The 20744-nt window shown below is 40.6% G+C and overlaps 1 protein-coding gene across 1 annotated transcript in view; it reads left to right on the top strand.

Annotated features, from left to right (window-relative positions):
• Positions 1 to 20744, top strand: part of Adamts12 (ADAM metallopeptidase with thrombospondin type 1 motif, 12) — a 231629-nt gene that overhangs the window by 56840 nt on the left and 154045 nt on the right. The window contains exon 3 of the mRNA XM_013018671.1: positions 10483 to 10633. Coding sequence (XP_012874125.1) covers positions 10483 to 10633 — 151 coding nt within the window. The remainder of the gene's footprint in view (positions 1 to 10482; positions 10634 to 20744) is intronic.

The raw sequence follows: 20744 nt of genomic DNA on the forward strand, positions 1-20744 counted from the left end.
TAGAGGGTTATATTATTTCAAGATGTGTGAAGTGACAGGAAACCCTCATGGCTGTTTGGAAGGAATTATCCATGGATGGAGACTGCATTCCAGAACCGTTTGCACTGTGGAAGAATGGCTATGGCCTTTACCACTATCTGGTGATCCATGCAGGCTTGGAGGCGCCCGTTTGCTCAGGGACCAGATGTAACCAATGCAATTGTCAGGACTGGACCTGATGACAATTTGCCTTTTGGCTCCTGTGTGAGTAACGCTGTGCACTTGTTGATGACAGGATCTGGGCTATGGTTGTTTCCAATTGTCTAGCACCCAGAACACTCCCTTGCTCACTAAATGTTCAAGTAGAAGATCCAGGAGGAAATAAACTCATCTCTATCCCATTTCCTCTGACTCTGTGAGGTATTGAGGGGAAAAATATCACCTCCTTTTCCATCCAGGGGACTTCTGTAACCAGTATTGCCTGAGAATGTAGAACAAGGATCAGGATGCTGAGGTTCTTCAGGTTATTCTAACAGGTGGCTGGAGTTAAAAACATTACCCTCGATCTTGATTGATCTTTGACTATTCCTTTAATTTGATCAAGAATGGCTAACTAAAGCTAATATGTGGCATTGGAGATAGACCAGAGACATATGATTAAATGAGGGCCCAAAAATTGTTCTTTCCAGATAGCTATCCCATCTTGCCCTGCCATAATGCTGATAGTTCCTTAGTATTGCAGAACTTCTTCTTCCTCCTCCACACCTCCTCCTCCTCCTCCTCCTCCTTCTCCTCCTCCTCCTTCTCCTCCTCCTCCTTCTAATTCACCCTCCTCCTTCTTCTCCTGGCTGGCTTCAAGCTACTGTCCTCTAACCTACACTTCATACTAGACTAGGATAATGGGCCTCTATGATCAATCCCTGGCCTGTGTTTCTTAAAATTCTCTGATCACAAGGATTATCTGTTTTGCATTTTAATTTTTCTAGCACTGTTTGAACCCATAGTTCTGTATATGCTAGGCTATTTTGAAGCTTCTTTGATTGGACTAGTAACTATGAGAATCATGTTGCTTGATCGCTGGTCTAGCCAGCCCCTTAGAGCTTGGTAGAAATACAGACTCCTAGGCTCCACCCAGAGGCTCTGAACCAGAACATTTAGTGAAACTTCTATGCAATGTTCATGTACATAAAATAAATCAAGCACTAGTGTAGATGACATCCTGGAATTTTTCTCAGTTCAATAATTTTAGGAGAAAAAATAGGTGGCAATATATATTCATAGATGCTTATAGGAAGACCTGTGTGTATGTGTGTTTGTGTGTGTATGCGCGCGTGTGTATACACACACACACACACACACACACATCTGAATTGAGCATACCCTTCTTATCTCAGAACACAAATCTCATGGACAAAATGTCTTCCCTAAACTTGTGCCTGTGGCTGTGCTATTCATTTAATTCCAGGAAACACTCGCTGTGAGTAATGCGCTATTATAGATGGGACATTTGAAGTAGAGGCTAAGAATCTGAACTCTTTACAACAGTCCTCTCTTCTCTTTTCATTATAAGAGGATCATTTTCAAAAAGTTGGAAATAGGATTCTTATGCACATAAATATAGTGAGAACTTGGAAAAGTTTAGTGAAAGCATTAAAGAATGAAACAGCTGGTTCAGGCCGGGCAGAAACTATAGTTAAAATAAAAAGGAAAGCTAGGAGCACCTTGCCAAAATTAAAAACAAAAAAACCCAGGTTAATTCACAAAGCAAGAAAAATTAACTTTAGGATTATATTTTCCGCTGATAAGTAATTCTTTAAATTTCTACTTGATAGAAATAACTCAACTTTTCAGTCTTGTACAACTTCATTATAACTTCAGAGTCTGGACTGCCATTGAAGTTAAATAGTAAATTAACTTAGATAAACTGTCAGTGCGCCTGTGAGATATTGTTCTGGAGTGAAGCCAGAATGATTCATATAATGATTTTATTCTTTTAAATTACTGTTTCAAAGTTTTGGATGATTTTTATAACATTCTGTGTAATCATGCTTAAAATTAAAATAGTATGGTTCTCATGCATTTGAGCACTCCTAAAATCTGCCATTGGTGTTAAATTAATTTAGATGTGAATTCAGTATTTTAATTGCCTGGCTAATGTACTCTTTACAGCCTTTCTCAGTATCAAGTAGATGGAACCAAAGAGTCCTCGTATGCTGCTCCATTTGGAGAGACAAGGCTTGAATTTTGAGATGTCATTGAATTAAAAAAAAAAAGCCAACAGCAAAATGCTGTGCTTAAAAGAACAAGGAAGAATAGGTACCAGAGGTGGAATGAAAACCAGCACAATGTTCAGGAATGCTGAGTCACTTCAATTTCATGCCTAGGTATTGTTGCAAAATCTTTTCAGCTATCCAAAAGATTTTATTTTAAAACTTTAAAGTACCGTGGTACTGTTCTTTCTCCAAGACTCAGATCTCTCTCTCTCCCTCTCCATCTCTCTCTCTCTTTCTCTCTCACACACACACTCACACACACACACACACACACACACACACACACACACACGTACTGGTACAGGGCCTTTAGCTTGCTAGCTTGCTTGTCCAAATTGGCACTCAACCACTTGAGCCATGCCTCTAGCCCAGCTATTTTATTACTTAATTGGACATGGAACTTCTTTGACTTTTCTGCGTTGTTTATTCAACATCTGTCATTGAATATGACCTAGCAGCATATATTGGGTAGCTTTCTAAACCATGTAGATGTTAATAATATTGAACCAAATAGAAAAAAATGCCTGCCTTGGGGAATCTCTCAGTGATAGATGGTTGCCTTGTAATCCCAAGGCCCTGGGTTCAATCCTGCTTTTGCAAAGAGCACAAATGATTTAAAAATTAAAATAAGGCAACTAAAACCCTTCTACTACAGAGCTGAAATCACTGTGCAGAGATTGACATTAGCCAAAATTAAACTGGCAAATATATGCTTACATATGGAACATATTAGGTGCTTTGAATAAAAAATAAAGGAAGTAAGGGATATATGCATTTTTGGTTATATGGTCAAGGCAGAACTTTCTAGATCACTTCAGGCATGCATGTGTCCAAGAGTAGGTAGTAAGGGCTGAATTTGAGGAAAGGACACTAGAGATGATACCATTTCAATCATCTTCTGCTGGCCAAATGTAAAGATGACTCTACATAGCCCTTCAGATTTTCCTAACTTCAAGCAGCTTTGCTAAACATGTTTTAAGAAAATCTTTATGTTGTCATAAAACCACCACAGAAAACTGTGGGCATGTAATTATGAGATCTGGGATCATGTAGACTTCCTGATACGGCCTTGGAGCAGCTGGGTCACAGGCATTTGAGCGTTCCTCCATACTTGCTAGTGGTGTGCAAATTACAATGAATAAACAAAATCTCCCAGTTGGCTCCCGAAAGGCTGTAATGTATCCAAATGGGACCTCTTGCTCCCCGTGGACTCCCAGTTTTCCTATACTCAGTTCCAAATTGCAAGTAATGAAGGCTCAGCATAAGAGGCCATTTCCTCTTTAATGCCCTAGAAGGTTCTGAGAAGGTCACTTCAGAGCCTTTGGAATTAAAGACATGTTTAAAACCATGAGTGCATGGTGATAGCAGATGAGACTTTGTTGGATTCCTCAGGCATGAGATTCCATGAAAGAAAACTCAGTACTGTTAGGATTTGCATAAAAATACATTATGTGACTCTGAAGCTGAAATAACATACAGTTTTATTAAATTTTCACTCTATTCATGAGAGGAAAGCAAAGCAGAGCCAATAATTTTCATTCAGCTATAAAACCTAAGAGCCATGTGGTCTGGTGACTTGGAGAAGACCCCATGGCATGCCTCTGTGTTACCGAGTAGCTTGACCCCTTCTTTTCTGTCTAGTGTTCTTACCCCTCACTTTCTTCCCAAGTATCCAAATTGATTAATATCTCAGGGCTTCCTGTGTTCTAATTTTTCTTTCTAGTAGAAAAGGAACTGTATTTCAACCGTAACAAACTTGGCATTCCTTCTGAGTAGTTATTGTGTTGATGTTGGCCAAATTCTTTGGGTTGGGATAAAGTTAAATGGTTTTAAGTTCTTTGAAATGTGTTAGTCTGGACCAAGTATCTAACATTTCCAGGAAAGAAGGTTCACCTTTCCATTAATCCCAAAGCTGGGTATTAGTGTCTGTCTAGTTATAGGTAATATTTCATTAAGAGCTTGACACCCAGCAATAAGTAGATTATATGTTTGAGACCAGTCTGGGCAATATTGTGAGTCTCTTATTTCAAAATTACCTCCCCCTCTAGGAAACAAATAAAAAGAACTTACCCCAAATTCTGGTTATCATCTCCCCTCCTTTTACTCTTAATGTATATTGCTTTCATTTCTTATTGTTGAACCTAGCAAGTTGTCACAAACCATGTGGTTGAAACAATCCAGCTTTACTATGTTACAGTTCTATAAATCTGTGGTTCAAAATGAGTTTCAGTGGTCCGTTCCTTCTGGAGACTCTGGGGAAAAGCCATTTCCTGGACTACAGGCCACTTGCATTCCATTCACAGACCCATTTAGCCTTCAACACAAGCAGCACAGAACCACTCCTTTCAGGTTTGTCCTCTCTCAAGGTGTGTCTGTTCTGCCTGCCTCTTCCAATTGCAGTGGTTCTTGGTGCAGGCATCTTTGATAGCATTCTGCCTGTCACACAGAGGTGTTGTCTTATGTCTTACCAGTGTGTATTTTAGGAAATAAGTTGTAAAGATTTGTTTTATCATGCCATTCAGTTTTTTTTTTAAAAAATTGTCATTGTTATGTCACTGTTGATAGCTGAACTCAAGGACTTATGGGTTTTTAGCTTGCTTGTTTGGTTGGTGTTCTTATCCCTTAAGCCAAACCTCCAGCCCTATTTTTGCTGTTTATTTTGGAGTAGAATCTTATGAACTCAATCTCTTGCTAGCTAGGATTACAGGTGTCAGCCCTCATCACCATTAGCTATCAGTGTATTGAACTGTGTTTATAAACGCAGTAATAAGTAGGATTCTATTTTACTTCAAGGAACATTTACACCAAAGTATAGCTAAAGCCTATACTATGCTCTAAAAGAAAAGGCATGGAAACGAAAAACACTCTACATAAAATTAAATTATAGGCCCTATAACTGAGCATGGTTATGTTTTGTGTAATAACTGTGTATTTATACACACACACATGCAAATATAATTGTGTGGCATGTCTGGAAATACAATAGAAAGTGAGTATTCTGGCTAGCCAAAATAGTATTTTCTTTTACTTACGGTTTGGGATTTGTTTTGAAATAGTGATTGCAATAACCCCAAAGCCTCAAAAAGTTTTATGGTGTTATTATTGCCCTGCATCTAACAATTATATTAAAAACAACCCTTCTGGTTTCAGAGATGAGCTTTTCAGAAATACTACACTTCCCCATCAAGAAGCAAGTCCTTTGTATTAGACCAAATTTTTGCCATAGCAATTTCTTGGCACTGTTTCTGAATAATATCTATGCCAGGAATTGCAATGAGTGTTTCCTGGTGATGTGCCATTTGTTCTTGACAACCGTGACAAGTGTACATCCCCATGTCTGACCCCCACGACACAGGAAGGCAGCTGGGAGCAGGAGAAGAGCTCAGAGCTAGATTTATCCCTAAGACCCAGGTTCTCTGACCATATCAGTGTTTTTGCATCTGTAAATTGCAATCCATTAATTTAGTGGAGGCAAATTTAAAATAAAATAGAATAAAAGAATGCATTTCATGCAGAAGAAAGTGGGAGTGCTGTTTATTAAAATGTTGTGCACTGGGGTTGTGTATGTTTTGTGTGAGGTCACAGCTAACACCCAGTCACATGGTCCTGTAACCTTCTTAACTGTTCTTCCTTTGAGTTCATTTTGGTGACTCATGCCCATGTCCACTCCTGGATGTGTTAGGAACAAATTAGTACAAGCTTTGTGGCTCAATACAATACAAAACTATAGCTATAAAACTATTTTCTTGCCGAGCACTGATGGCTCACACCTGTAAACCTAGCTACTCAGAAGGCTGAGATCTGAGGATTGTGGTTCAAAGCCAGCTCCCGCAGGAGAGTCTGTGAGACTCTTATCTCCAATTAACCATCAGAAACCCAGAAGTGGTGCTGTGGCTCAAAGTGGTAGAGTACTAACTTTGAACAACAGAGTTCAGGGACAGTGTCCAGGCTCCAAGTTAAAGCCCCATGACCAACAACCAAAACAACAAAAAAGGTATTCTCTTCTAGCTCTAGAGGCTGAAGAAGAAAATCCAGGGTAACGTTCCTTCTGGAGGTTTCAGGGGTGTGGGGGAAATCTGTTTTCCTCTTTTGTTGATTTTCTAGAGGTTACCTGTATCCCTTGGCTCATGGTCCCTTCCTATATCACTGCAAACTCTTCTGTCATTCTGTCTCCTATGACTCACTCTGAGTCTCCTGCTTTTCTCTTATAAAAGCACTTCTGTTGTCACTAAACACTGACAAGCAGGTCCATCTCTCCATCTCTAACTCATTGACATGGTCACTTTGCTATGTAGGTTTGAGAGCAGGACTAAATCCAACCTGCGGCCCCAGGCTTGCTTTGTGAACATTAGTATTCCTGCTCCTGACTGCCTCTTACTAGAGCAAAACTGCTTTTCTGTCCTTCCCCTTGCCTTGCTTCTCAGTCGCTCACAATCAGCTGAGGCTTCCACCTAGCTCCATGCAAGGTTGGTTTCTTCTTCCAGGCCACAGAACTGTCCCAAATGCCTTTCCTGCCGCCCTCAAGTGGACGATCTTACCATCTTCTTTAAGAAGGTAGTGATTCAACTGTCTCTTATCTTTAGGTTAGGACTATCTTCCTACAAGGAAAACAATAATAATTTGCTCCTTGCAGATCTCTGATTTTGTGAGACAAGGCATCATGGAAACAAAGCTAAATCCACCATAGTGGCTCTCTGCTTGCTACCTATGGGGAATGTGCTTTCACTTCTCCAGGCCAGCTCTTTCCCATTGTCTCTCTAATAACATGTTCCCTGGGTGTGCTAGCAATTTATTCCCCTTGCTTTTTATTGGGTTCCTCATTATTTGGTGAGATATGGTAAACATGAGTACACGGATTGCTACTAAGAGAAGCTTTAAAAGAAAGCAAAGACAGAAATGCTGAACAGGAGAAAACTTCCAATAGATTATTGGGAGAAGGAAAGGAAAGCAAAAATGACCCTATATCAAGACTAAAAACCAATGGTAAGGTGGTGCTTCTGTCTAGGCACAGGGCTCTCACACCTGTTCCTGAGGGCATTGTCAGACAGAAGTTCTGCGGAGTGCTTTGGGTGCTACAGTGCCTCTTAACCAATGCTCTCTGACTCTGTTGGCTCACTTAGGAATGCCGAGTGAGATGTAATGAAAGTCCCCCCTTAATTTCAGGGTATAGTTTGGTAGTGTCCTTCAGCCTTTCTGTCACGAGATTGTTGCTGTTTTCTTTCCCTTTCCTATTTTTTTCCCATTTTCTCTTTGAAAGGAGATGATTTCACTGTATTTTCACTCCAAGTCCAAAATACTTCTCCAACTAGGGTTTCTACTTAGTGGAATGTTTATAAACTTTTGAGATGGTACTTTTTAATTGTCTTGATCCTTCAAGATGCTATGGACATTTTCTGTAGCACTCAAATTCAGAGGGATGTTCTTTAGAACTTATAATCAACAATGGTCAAAGTTGACAATTCTTGTGACTGAGGTAAACTAAAGGCTTAATTGGGCGAATACCAGTAATTCCTGACATCTTTCATGTTAGGCCAATTGGGAGGAAGGGAGAGGGAATAATCCAGCATCAAGTGATGGAATGAGTACAGCATTTACAAAGCATGATGCATAGGTTACCTGTGTCACAAGCCTGGATGCTTGCTGAGCAGATTCCTCACTCACCTGGATGCTTGCTGAGCAGATTCCTCACTCACCCCAGATTCACTGAGTCTTGACAACACTCTTAGGCACCTGTGTTTCCAGTCATCTCTCCACCCAAAGTAGAGAACTCTGATCCAAATGTGTTCTTCTCTTTGTGATTGCATCTTCACTTTCTAAATGTCCTCTTTTTAATAGCCTGAAAAGCTGCCCTTCTAGCCATGGCATTGTCTTTCCTCTGAAAGCCAACAGTTAGAGAGGACATTTAGGAAATTGTAACAGAATAAGTACTTAAAATAAGTTTCAAATATGATCAAGAAAAAACAGTTAATAAAAAAATCCTTAAATGAGCAGATTTTCTTCTAGACCCCAAGACTATTTGTGTGCTAACCACACTACTAAAGGAGAAAATAATTGAGTTCATCACAAGAAATAAGCCATCAAGGTGAGAAAGTCTAGAAAAATATTCACTGGTACCAGCATCAGTGTAGAGTGAATTTTATATATTCATTCATTCACTTTCTAGTGTAAGTCCGTTGTGGGGGGGGGGGAATATGTTCTCGTCATCTTTTCACAGATGAAGACTTGGAGCTCAGAGAGAGACCAAATTGCTTGTGGAAAGCTATATTGCTTGTTAATGTTGGAGCTGACAGTTGAACTCAGGTCTGTCTCCAAAGTCTGGCTTTTTCCTCTGTAGGAAAACAAACTGTGTTGTAGATTCTCCTTAACATAGCAAAAAGATGAGGCTAGGAGATGCTGTCCAGATTGACCTAGACCCTTGGCAAATAAATCAACTGCAGAATGCAGCCATAGCTCACTTGCAGAAATACTAGTTCAGAAACTAGGCTTGATTCTTCCTGAGAGGTACCCTGAAAATTGACCTCCCAGGGAATGCTTTCCTTAGTAACCCCAGAGCATGGCTGGAGGTCTCAGTCTCTACCAGAGAGGAGGAGCATTAATCCCGCTTCTTCTCAGGGTCTACTGAAGCAGTTACCACTGGCTCTCCATAACTCCATGTGGCATCTGCCAGCCCTGCTTTATGTGAAGTAAGGAAATGGGTCTCCATGGAGGATGAAGGAGGATTCCCACTCACTGCCCTGCTCACTGGTGATGTCCATAAATCTAACAGTCAAAATCGTTACTTTTGGAACTGTGGAGAGAGAGAGAGAGCTGGAATTAGAAAATTGGAGTTGGAAGGTGATTTTCTTGGAATTGATTCTGCCATGAGGGTCTTTGTGTTATTCTTTCCTTATCCTGCCAATATCCAATTGAGGCTGTGGTTTGGAATAGCATAGGCTTGAAATGAATTTCTTGGTATTCCAAGTCAGGAGAAGTTTCCCTAGGGAGATGTTATTGACAGGGGTAAGGGGTGGGAGGAGACAGAGAATCTCTTTTTTTTTTTTTTCCTATGCATGTGGAGCTCCCTTTATGAAGGATCTGTGTGGATCTATCCTACAGTTAGGATCTATACATCTCTCTATATGTGTGTGGTGCTACAAAATAAAACTTATTTACAACAATTTTAAGGAGATAGCCTTGGAAAACTTTTAAAGGTTTATAACTTAGTGAAAATGTGTAGGTGAGTTGATTTCCAAAAGAGAGTTCGTGATGTGCTGACTGAGCTGAGCAGATACTGACAGGAAGAAGAGAAAGCAACAGTGGTGACGACAGGCAAAATTGTTATCTCTGTGTTCCAGCTGGAGGCTCTAGCTAGGCTCTTCTGAACAGAATAAAATTCCTTGGTGAATCCCAAGTTTTTCCTCAGTTTCATTGCTGTTCCCCTTTAAAGGTGTAAGAGAAGTGAGCAGATTACAGGGAAGGCTGGCATGGAAAATGCTTCCTTTGATCCCAATCCAGAATTGGTCACAGAGGAAAGTGAGGTTTGGGGCAGCTTGTTTCAGGCAAATTGTGGAGTTAGCACATCTTTGGCAACAAATCAGAAGTGATTTCTTCCAGCACGACCTGGCTCCTGATAGCTAAAAAGAGACCAATAAACCAGGACCACCTGGGTACCAGATGTACAAAGCTCTCGATGGATGTGTTGGAAATGCTCAGCTGGAAACTTCCCCAACCCAACTCTCCTGGCTTCTTGCCTTCTTGACATACTTAGGGTCCTGGGGCCAGCTGCAGGTCCCCTGCTTCCTCTCCTTTTACCGGTTGCCAACTCTTCTGGATCTCCTCCAGCTATTGAGAAATATTAAAGTAGCATAGGTGATTTCCATGTGCACACTGGCAAGGCTTACCTTGTGGGGGAATACAAATGGAAGGAAGCCTTTTTTGGCTGTCCATCTCTCATTCCCATTGTCCATTGAAGAGTGAGTGATTATATTCCCAAGTGGAGGCCCATATCTGTCTTCTGCACCACTTGGATCTAAGATTTGAGTATGATGATATCTCACCTTCTTGGAATGATTGGTTGTCCTTCAAGGATCTCAGTATTGAGTTGATAACAGCCATTTCATCAAAGTTATTTGCAGACTCTGAAAGCACTGGCTTTAGGATTTCCAGAGAGAATCTGTATAACATTTTAATTAACTCATTTTCATTGCATAGAGTTGATTAATATAAACTTTCTTATTGAATAAACTTACAGATGGGCATTTTCCACCTCCCACATGGAGACTTCTTCATTGAGCCTGTTAGAAAGCATCCCCCGGCCGAGGAAGGGTACCAGCTACACGTCGTGTACAGGAGGCAGAGGCAGAGAGTTGCAGAAACAGAGGAGCCAACATGTGGATTAAAAGGTACTGTGACTTTAAAATCTTCACAGGCTGCTGACGCCTTTGCTCTTTGGATGGGTTCATTAAAACAGATCTTCTTCTTAAGTCTGTTAGCCCTTCTCTGTTCTTTTGCTGGAAATTATAACCCTTGTATAAATTTACTTCTACTCATGTATTCGTGTGTGTGTGTGTGTGTGTGTGTGTGTGTGTGTGTATTGATATTGGGGTTTGAATTCATGGCTTTCTGCTCTTGCTTGTCTTTTTTCGTCAAGGCTGGCATTCTACCAATTGAGCCATGCCAGCAGTTCTAGCTTTTTACTACTTAATTGATGATAAGAGTCTTTCTGACTTTTTTGTCTTTGCTGGTTTCAAATCGTGATCCTCAGATCTCATCCTTCCTAGTAGCTAAGATTATAGCGTGAGCCATTGCTAGTGCCTGGCTTCTTTGTAGTCTTACTCAGAAGTGGAAAAAACATCTCTCCTACTTCCTGCCACATTGATTGGTGATATGAGCAAGGTACTCATAAGTGGTAAATTAGTTTGTTTTGTTTTAAAAATGCCCATGCATATTGATGCATATCTATAATTATTCACTCGGCTGACTGAGTCAGGAAGATCCAAATTGGAGGACAGTCTGAGCAAGATTCTATCTTGAAAAAAAATGAAGTGAAATAGGAGAAAATCCTATAATCTGCAAGGGACAAAAAGGTGTAGTGGTTTTCAATATCAATAGTGTTGTAATGCAGTAGCATGTAATGTGCTCATCACACTTACCTACATATTAAGAGCAGCTTTAAATGCTTGACTGCACTATTAATGATGTGTGAGAAAAAACTGAAAAATGTGTCAACACATTATCAGAGATGAATTCAGAGACACTTTCAGCTGCCGTGGTTGGTGTTGGCTGAGCTGTGTTCCCGGCTCTTACTCTGTGAATACAGACACGCACCAATGAGCCCTGAGCGTGATCGGACCTCTTCCTCACTGTTGTCCCACACAGTTAAAGCATTTTTTTCAGAGATGGATCCATGTTATTCCCTTGCAACCTTACATTCTGCTTAATGTGTAGGAAATATACAATACCTGTAAAGGATTACTGGAAATTGAGGCATTCCCTTAAATATTATTGTATAGATGCTTCAACTCAAAAGAGAAAAGCAATGCCAAAAAGTAAAACAGTTAATGAAGAAACAATATTGTTTTGGATCTTAAAATTTGGAGACCAAAGACCTACCTGAGTAAGAAAATAGATAGATGAGAGTTAGGGAAGGTAAATTGTGATGTGAATCAGGGATGTTCAGCAGTGGATACAAAATAGGAAAATGGAAGGTGCAGGGACATGAGAGACGTCTCTGCAAACTTCACAGCCCCTCGCTTGATGGCAGTGTTCCTAGAATGCATCTTTTTACTAAGGGGATGATTGAAAAGATTGTTGGAGAGAATTAGGGGGAAATGCTTGATTCGTGAATACATAAGAAGATTTTGAAAAAAGAACAGTTGGTTTTGTTTGCTTACTAAAATCCAAGACCAAGACTGTAGGAACTCAGAGTACCATCAGCACCAGACCAGTTGTTGTGGCCCCTGAGATATTCATTCATCCAGCCAAAGGCCTACTTATCCATGAACAAGTCCTTACCGTCATAATCTTCCTGGACAATCTGTGCCTTGCTCCTCCTCTCTTCAGGTGCTTATCTTCCCAAGCCAATACATATTCAGTTTCCCTAGGAAACATGGATCTGGACTGTTCATCTTCCTTGTTGTGCGCTGTCTTGTGCTGAGCACCTTGTTTGTTAGGGTGTCTGGTACCACACTCCATATGGGTACAGTTCAGAAGGGCATTGGGCACAGAAAAAGGCATTCTGGGCTGAAAAGGGGCGTTTGAACGAATATGACAAATACATCTAATGCTAAACTTAGAATCGGTGATCTCATTTATAATTTAGAAGCTTATTGGATGAGAAAGCCTATATTGTCTTGACAGATCTTAGTGCAGGCTCAGCAACCAGAAATACCACCCGTCTTGTAGGGAAGAGGAACGTGAAACAAGAACAAAGATGGACGAGGGTTGGAACTTATGACCTGGGGTTGTAGCTCAAGAAAATCCTGCTTACAATTTTTATTTTGGTAAGGAGCAAAGAATGTCTATAGAGATGGATGTGTGTGAGTGGGTAAATGGATGGATCGATAGATGGGTAAGTGCATAGATGGATGGGTAGATAGAGAGGGAAGAAATGAATGTCTTCATTTATTCAACAGAGTCTACATTCTGTTGAGCCTGAGATACTCAGGATGTAGAAGTGAATGAAATTCTTTTCTTTACCATGCAAGACTGTGGGATGAGCTGATTAGAAGAACGAAGATTAGGGCAGAGCCACAGACAGAGATGGCAACAGCAATCCTGCTGGTCTCTGTAGCCACAGCACCCATAGTTTTCTCTGGGCAGTGGCAAGGCAAATTCTCACCTGTTCGTCTAAGTAGATTCCTGGCATCTTCCCAAGCAAGCTCCATGGGCTCTCTGTCCCTTTCAACAATTTGTTCTGCCATTGAAGGTAGCTCTCCTTCCCTGCTTCCTTAGCATTTCTTGGAAGGGGTTTGTCACGGAACTTTGCCCTGGCCGTTCCCTCTGCAGGGACTATTTTTTCTCCAGATCTCTACATAGATAGCTCTTGCACATTATCCAGTTCCTTGCTCAAAATCATCCAAATCCTCTAGCACGTTGTAAAACCTATATCCTGCTTTATTTTTTTATTAGCTGATGTTTACCTACTTACTTATTACCATCTTCCCTCAACTGGAAGCAAACATCATACAGGCAGATTCTCCCTTGTTTTCTATGCAGTATTCCCAGACCTTGCCATAATAAGAACTTGGCGAATGGAGTTAGCAAATAAGTAAATAAATCATACCTCATTAGCGATCATCCTTGTGTCTAGTGTGTGACACTAGGACACATCTTTCTATTCAAAGTATGAAGCTCAGTGTCTTCTGCTTCATAATCGTTTCATTGATTAATATTTGTTGGCTGAATAGGTAAATATTGCAGCTATAGAGGGGGTTCTGGGATTGTTGAAGAGAGATCATGCATTCAGGTCACCGAGTCTCTGAGGCCAGGCAAATCTACTCTTGGCGGTGCTTGATGTTAACTAAGTATTTGTCCCACAGCTTGATTAATACCAGTGTTTGGGAAAACAAACATTTCCACCCACACACAGTCCCATTTCGGTGCAGCAGCTGGAAACCTCATAAATAACTATGGAATTGTTTCTTGATGGGGAAGAAAGTTTACTTGGTAGATTGGCATCAAACTCTTGAGGAAATTATCGATGAACTTTATGCTATAAATTTTCCTTTCCCAAGGCAAGGGAATGGATCCCTAAGGTGCTTTCTGGGCCAATATGTCAAAGGGTTATAAGGTTCTAAAGGGTTTTTTTTTTACAGTTGTTTATGTGCCATTAATTGACCTTCTTTCCTTCCTTCAAAAAATGTTAATTTGTCCAGAGACCAAAGGATACAACTTAAACATGTCCTGGTAGATGCTACTGTCATGTGCTGGCCAGCCAGTGGGAAAATAAAGGAAATCAATCCACTGGATCAAGAAAATGTGGTATATATACACAATGGAATTCTATGCCTCCATCAGAAAGAATGACATTGCCCCATTTGTTAGGAAATGGAAAGGCTTGGAAAAATTATATTAAGTGAAGTAAGCCAGGCCCAAAGAAACATAAGTCCCATGGTTTCCCTTATTTGCAATATCTAGTATATGTATGAGTCAAGCAGAAAAGGTCAGATAAGGTGATGTTAGGGAAATGAACCCTAAGATATATATTCAAATGTTTTTTTCTTTCATGTGATTGTTTCTAACACATTTATAAGATTATTTCTTTGTTGCTTTGTGTGCCCCTCCCCATGGTATAACCCCTGCTTTCACTGTATTTGATGTCGGTATAATTTGTGGAAGGGAAGGGAAAAAACAAATCGTTTAAATAGGGATACAGGTGGACCCATTGCAACAATGAGATGTAGAAGTCTTGTGTGTGGGGAGGATTGGGTGAGGAGGCGGGGGAAGGATAGGAAGGGATGGGAAGGGGAAACAAAGGAGGAGGCTACAATGCTTGATAAGAAATGTACTCACTATCTTGCCCATGTAATTGTAACCCCTCTGTACAATATTTTCACAATTTAAAAAAAACATTCACAAACATGTCAGGAGCATTCAGCAGAGGAACTTGATGACATCAAGACGGAGAGAGTTATATAACTGTAACCCCTCTGTACCATATCTTTACAATAAAAAGTATATACAAAAAAAGAAGGAGAGAGTGGTAGGTGCCAGTGGCTCATGTGTATAATCCTAGCTACTCAGGAAGCTGAGATCTGAGCCTCTCAGTTTGAAGCCAGCCTGTTCAGGAAAGTCCATGAGACTCTTGTCTCCAATAAACCACTCAGAAAAATCCAGAAGTGGCACTGTGGCTCAACTGGTAGAGTGCTAGCCTTGAGCACAAAGAAGCTCAGGGATAGTGCCCAGGCCCTGAGTTCAAGCACCAGCACCAGAAAAAAAAGAAAGATGGAAAGAGAGGGGGGGAGGGTGGAGAAATAAGTAGAAAGAGAATGAAAGAGGAATGAGAGAGACAGCAAAAGAGAGAGAGAGAGAGAGAGAGAACACCACAGAAAAGCCATGTCAAAAGAGGCATAGATTCTCAGAATGTTATTTTCCCTGAAATTACAGCTACAGAATTTTTAGCATTTGAGCAATCATAACTTTCATGAGCTGAATTATGTCTTCTCAGACTTAATATGTTGAAGTCCTAATTTCTGGTACCTTAGAATGTTATTTGGAATCAGACATTTTAAAGAGGTCAGAAAATTAAAATGCTGTCATTAGGGAACCCCTACTCTATTATGGCTGTGCCTTCGAAGAAAGAAATTTGGACAATTGTGTGTATACAAAAGACCTTATGAAGAAACAGGGAGAAGGCAGAAATCATGAAGTGAGACCTCTTGATTTGAAAGACTTGAACTCATGGATCCCTTTATTTTGCCATCTCTCTAGCCTCTGCTCTGGTGTATAGGCCAGGCAGAACCAAATGCTAAAGCAGCAGACCTTCAGGGTCACAATGGTGAGGGGCTGGCCCATCACTACGGGTGGGTCAGAGCATCAGCAGAAAGACATGGCAGTTCCAAAGCCCGAGTCTGGACCATGAACCCCACTATCTGCCAGAAGAGAGTTTCAGTGTAATGTAGCCAGATTTGAAGCCTCGTTATTCAAGAAAGCCTGGAGTTAGATGTAGAGAATAACACACACACACACACACACACACACACACAGAGAGAGACACAGACACACACAGTGTAAGCTTCTCTTAAAAGCTGGCACTTGGTTAAAAAGACTCCATATATGTTTAAGCATTGTCAGATACAGTGGGCTATTATTCTAAATTCAGGACCCAATATTTTAGCTAACTTCAGTGTTTGTACATATGGACGTGGTATTCGTGTTCCTATGGATGCTGTGAACATTTATGTGTGCTCATCTATGGATGTTTATGAAAGTGTGCTTATCTGTATGTAGAGTGGGTGTCTGCTTACTTGTGTGTTATAAATAGTGAATGTATGTGTGTGTGGTATGCATGAAGATTCACAGGAGGAAGTTGGTGCATGGAAAGTACACAAGAGGCAAAGATGGGGTGCTCAGCTGTGCCAACTCAGGGTTAATGGAAGCTTTCTATTTTCTGGAAACACACCATGTTGAAGTCCCAATGCCTTCTCTTGGTCTTATAGCAGTTTATTGTTTAACCTTAATGGGAAGGGAGAGTCTGAACTCCTCAGAAAGAAAGGTTTCTTTCTATTGCTGGAGCAGCCACATGGAGAGCAGTATGATGCCAATCAACCTGCCTAGCTGCCCTCCCAAGTCACTGCTCTGAGATAACACAGAAATGGTCAGAGAGGTCAGTGTCTACCAAACTGTCTTCTCACCACTCGATTCTTTCAGAGAAATTTAACTGGAAACCAGCCCCTGTTTGGAACTCCTCTGGCGCCCTAAAACTTGCCCTTGAAAGCCTCTTCTCAGTGGGATCAACTGGCTTTCCCCCTTCTGTAACCAGCTTTACAAAATGAAAGCCAAATGGCATGGCAGGCTTCCTTGACGTTCATGTTAGTATTCAGAAGGTAGCCAGGCCCGGTATAAAGACCGATTTTGACATGATTCCTACAACTCAGAACCATTCATTGCCCAAGTACAGGGCAGACAACAGAAGACAGGAGAACTGAAAGCAAAGTCTCTTTTATTATTAGCTCTTTTGCTCTCAGGACTCCAGGGCTTGTGTAGGAGGCACTGAAGACCCTTTTAATTTACCTAGCTTCATATCTTCAGAACAGTTCCAACTGAAAACTGCTATCAGCAATCAGCTGGTTACAGATGATCTTCTCTCTTTCTCTCTCTCTCTCCCTTCCTTCCTTCCTTCCTTCCTCTTTCTTTTTCTTCTTTCTTTGTTCTTTTATTTACTCTATAGTATTTTTTCTTTCTTAGTACTAGAAATTGAACCCAGGGCCTTGCATATACTAGGCAAATGCTTACCACTTGAACCATACCCCTTTTCTCCATGTTTCTTATTTTGAGACAAGGTCTCACTCACTTTTTGCTGGGCTGGTCTCAAACTCATGACCCCGCTATGTCCTCCTCCTGAGTATCTAGGAATTACAAGTGTTTACTGCTCTGTCTGGCTAAGATATTCTGTTCTCAACCCTAAGTAACAAAAGGTCAAAGGACAGTTCACATGGAGATGGAGAAGTCTTCCCACTCATGATCTTGGCTTAGATGATCAGACTGCTCAGACATTCATGAGAGAGCAAGGCAATAGCCTTTTGAGAGGGAGAAGCTGTTATCAGAACCTCAGATGGTCCTCTCCCAAACATACATTCCACCAGCACTCACGCTGGAATGAATCCTCTGGGATTTTTTCTTCCTACTTCAAGAAGTCTTGTTGGGACTCCATCCTTGAGTGACATTGTGGCTCACCTTTGGCACTTCCTGCTTCCATTTTCTCCTCTGTACACTATGGCTGGTCAGACGGTCATACAGAAACACAAAATGATCCAACAAATGATCACCTTTCAGCACTTAATCAGCATGGAACATTTCAAATGTGGAGTCAGCAGGATACCTCTGGACTCTGGAAGTCTGGAACTAGCCAGAGATACCAAGAACAGGGCTATTGGATTCTGACTCCTGCAAAGAGCATACAGGTGAAATAACTAGCCTTCCATGTTTGATACATGTTTTCTATTGATCATTTTCTTGGTTTCATTTTGTCCTCAGTAAATAGAGGGGCAGACAGTGGAAGCTAGTTGTGCCATTCACTTTTTTTCCATCCCATGGAACATTACATAGGAGGCTTTTAGAGTGAAAAAAAAGGTGTTAAAAGTTTCACACAGACAGAACTGGCAGGAAGATGCCAGCAGCTGCTTAGAACATGCTGGAGGCCATCAGAGGCCTGATAACTCTGGGGATGTGGTGAAAGGCTGTATCAGTTACCCCGCTGCTTCCCAGCAGATCTCTGCAGAGGAGCTGGTTCTGAGTCATGTTTTCTGGGACTGGAACAAAACAGGGAGTTTGTTACACCACTCTAACAGTATGTGAGCAGAAGGACAACTTGGACTGGTTGCTGGAAAACCTGATGATGGTTGCATATCACTATGAGAATGCCCAATCATACTGCCCATTTTATAAACATTCTGAGAAAATATAGAGACCAGTCACCTGCAGGGGCTCTTGCTTCCTTTCCCCATTTCTAATCAGCAAGACAAAAGTGGACACTTGGAAAACTAGAAGCCTGAGAACACAGAAACTCTGTAGGACATGACCTGATCTCCTGATAAAGGCGAACCAACCCTACTATCAGATCTTCCACTGTTGGGTTATCTAAAAGAATGAAAAGAATGTCATTCATTAAAAGCAAAATACATTAATTGATTATTATCATAACTATGTTTAAAAGACACAAGAACCCTTCATTCTAAAAAAAAAAGCAATACTTTTAATGTTACTCAATTCTGGGAAAATTAAGCAAATCGTCATTTTCCAACCTTGACAATCAACAGGAAATATTTAATATTTATTGAGACCAGATGCTCTTGGAGGTTTAGAACCTGTTTCATAAGAGATATGAGACTGGCATTCCTCATTTTCCATGGTGGCATCCTTGCCATCTTCATGATATTTCATAGGCTGTAGCGAACATTCACTGACTCTCCTGTAGCATGAAGCTAAGGTGAACTCCTCTGATAAGTCCATTAGACAGCCAACCTCTGGGTTATTTCCCAAATCCTGATTAGATATCCCAGAAGACCATTCTTCTATTCTTCATTGTCAGGAAGAACAAGGAAACAGGTGTTGGGCAGGACACCAGTTGGGACCAAGATCAGGAATCGGTCAAGAGTCTACACTAAGCATTGGACTGACTAGAGTTCACCAGCTAAATTCCACCTGCCACTTGCTTTGTAGAGCTTTAGAGCCAAGAATGGATATTTCATTTTTAATGGTTTTAAGTTGTTCTGTAATTAGCTGTGGAATATCCCCAGTTCTACACACAGTCTGCAGACAGTCAGACATAGCACAAAATATTTGCTATCTGTTAATAACCACAGACTCCTGCTCTAGGCCCTTAGTGGTTCGCAAAGTATGGTACCCTAGAGCAGCAGAAGCAGCAGCACTGGGGGACCTGCAAGACATGCAAATTCCACTCTCTTAATGATTCAGGAAACTCAGAAAGTGGTGTCCAGTATTTGAGTTTTAATTAGCCCTCTGGGCAATTCTGTTGCATGCTAAAGTCTTAAGAACCATGAGCTAGACTTTTTGTTAGTTATGAAATTCATTAGCTCATTCATTTATTTCCTAGCAAAAGATGAGCTGGTGAAAATTCCTTAAGTTCTCAGTGATGTACATTAGCAGTGGAGTTGTCATGAGAATTAAAAGACTACATACAGAAAGCATAATATTTCAAGCTTATTGTCTCAAAAATTTTAGGGAAAGAGTAGAGAGTAGTAACTCTTAAAAAATACCTATGCATGGGAGGATTAAGATAGAAATTCTGTAGTATGGTAGGGTGATTCTAATTAGCAATTTATTGTATATTTCAAAATAGCTACAAGAGATTTGGAATGTTTCCAACATAGAGAAGTGGTAAATGTTCAAGATAATAGTTGTGAGAATTCCTTTGGTTTGATTATTGCCCATTGTATAATTGTGTGGGAATACTATACCATACCTCATACATATGTACAATTATTATGTATCAAAATTTAAAAAATTCATAAATGTCAGTTCAGTCACAAATCAAGAGACCCTATCAGGGAATGATAGTTTAGCAGGAATTATGAGCATTTGCAACTAGGGCACAAACCCTGATAGAAATCAGAAATGCAATCTACAGGCTGGGGTTGTGGCTTAAGTGGTAGAGTACCTGCCTAGTAATCATGAGGCTCTGAGCTCAAACCTCAGTACTATTTAATAAATGAATGCATGAATGCTAGTCTAGAAAGTGGGTATCAGGGCTTAATATACTTAATATACTTGTGGGGTCCTTCTTCAGCAAACCTCTGGGTTATTTCCCAAACCCTGATTAGATATCCCAGAAGACCATTCTTCTAAAGTACATCCACCACACTCCCACACTTTTGGCACTGATTTTCCTTGCTTTCAGGCCTCTGGGGTTTTTATCTTTTGGGGCTGCCTTCCTGCCTCTCTGCTGCCCTTGAGCTAAAGCAATTTGCCTTATTCCTGACTCACTCTCGGGGAAACTGGGATCATAAAAATCAGTCCATGAGGAGTGAATTGTTATAAGGAATTCAAAACACATATGTTTTAGTTCAATAAATCTAATACATAAAACTTTAGAAGCTGCTATTTAAAAATAATAATTGTTATTCAAATGCCTGTGATAAATAAGTCTCCAGTTGGTTAAAAGCTAAAGAAGCTGAAAGTTCAACCTTTCTTTGATTTGTTGTGTTTCCGGGTCTCTATTCAAAAAATTTCGGCCTGTGCCAAGGAGACCTTGGGTTTCTCCTATTCCATCCTGTAATGTTTTCAGAGTGTCTGCTTTGACTTCAAGGTCTTTGATCCATTTGGAGTTGATTC

The sequence above is a fragment of the Dipodomys ordii genome, unplaced genomic scaffold (assembly GCF_000151885.1).
Source record: "Dipodomys ordii isolate 6190 unplaced genomic scaffold, Dord_2.0 Scaffold41, whole genome shotgun sequence".
Taxonomy (NCBI): domain Eukaryota; kingdom Metazoa; phylum Chordata; class Mammalia; order Rodentia; family Heteromyidae; genus Dipodomys; species Dipodomys ordii.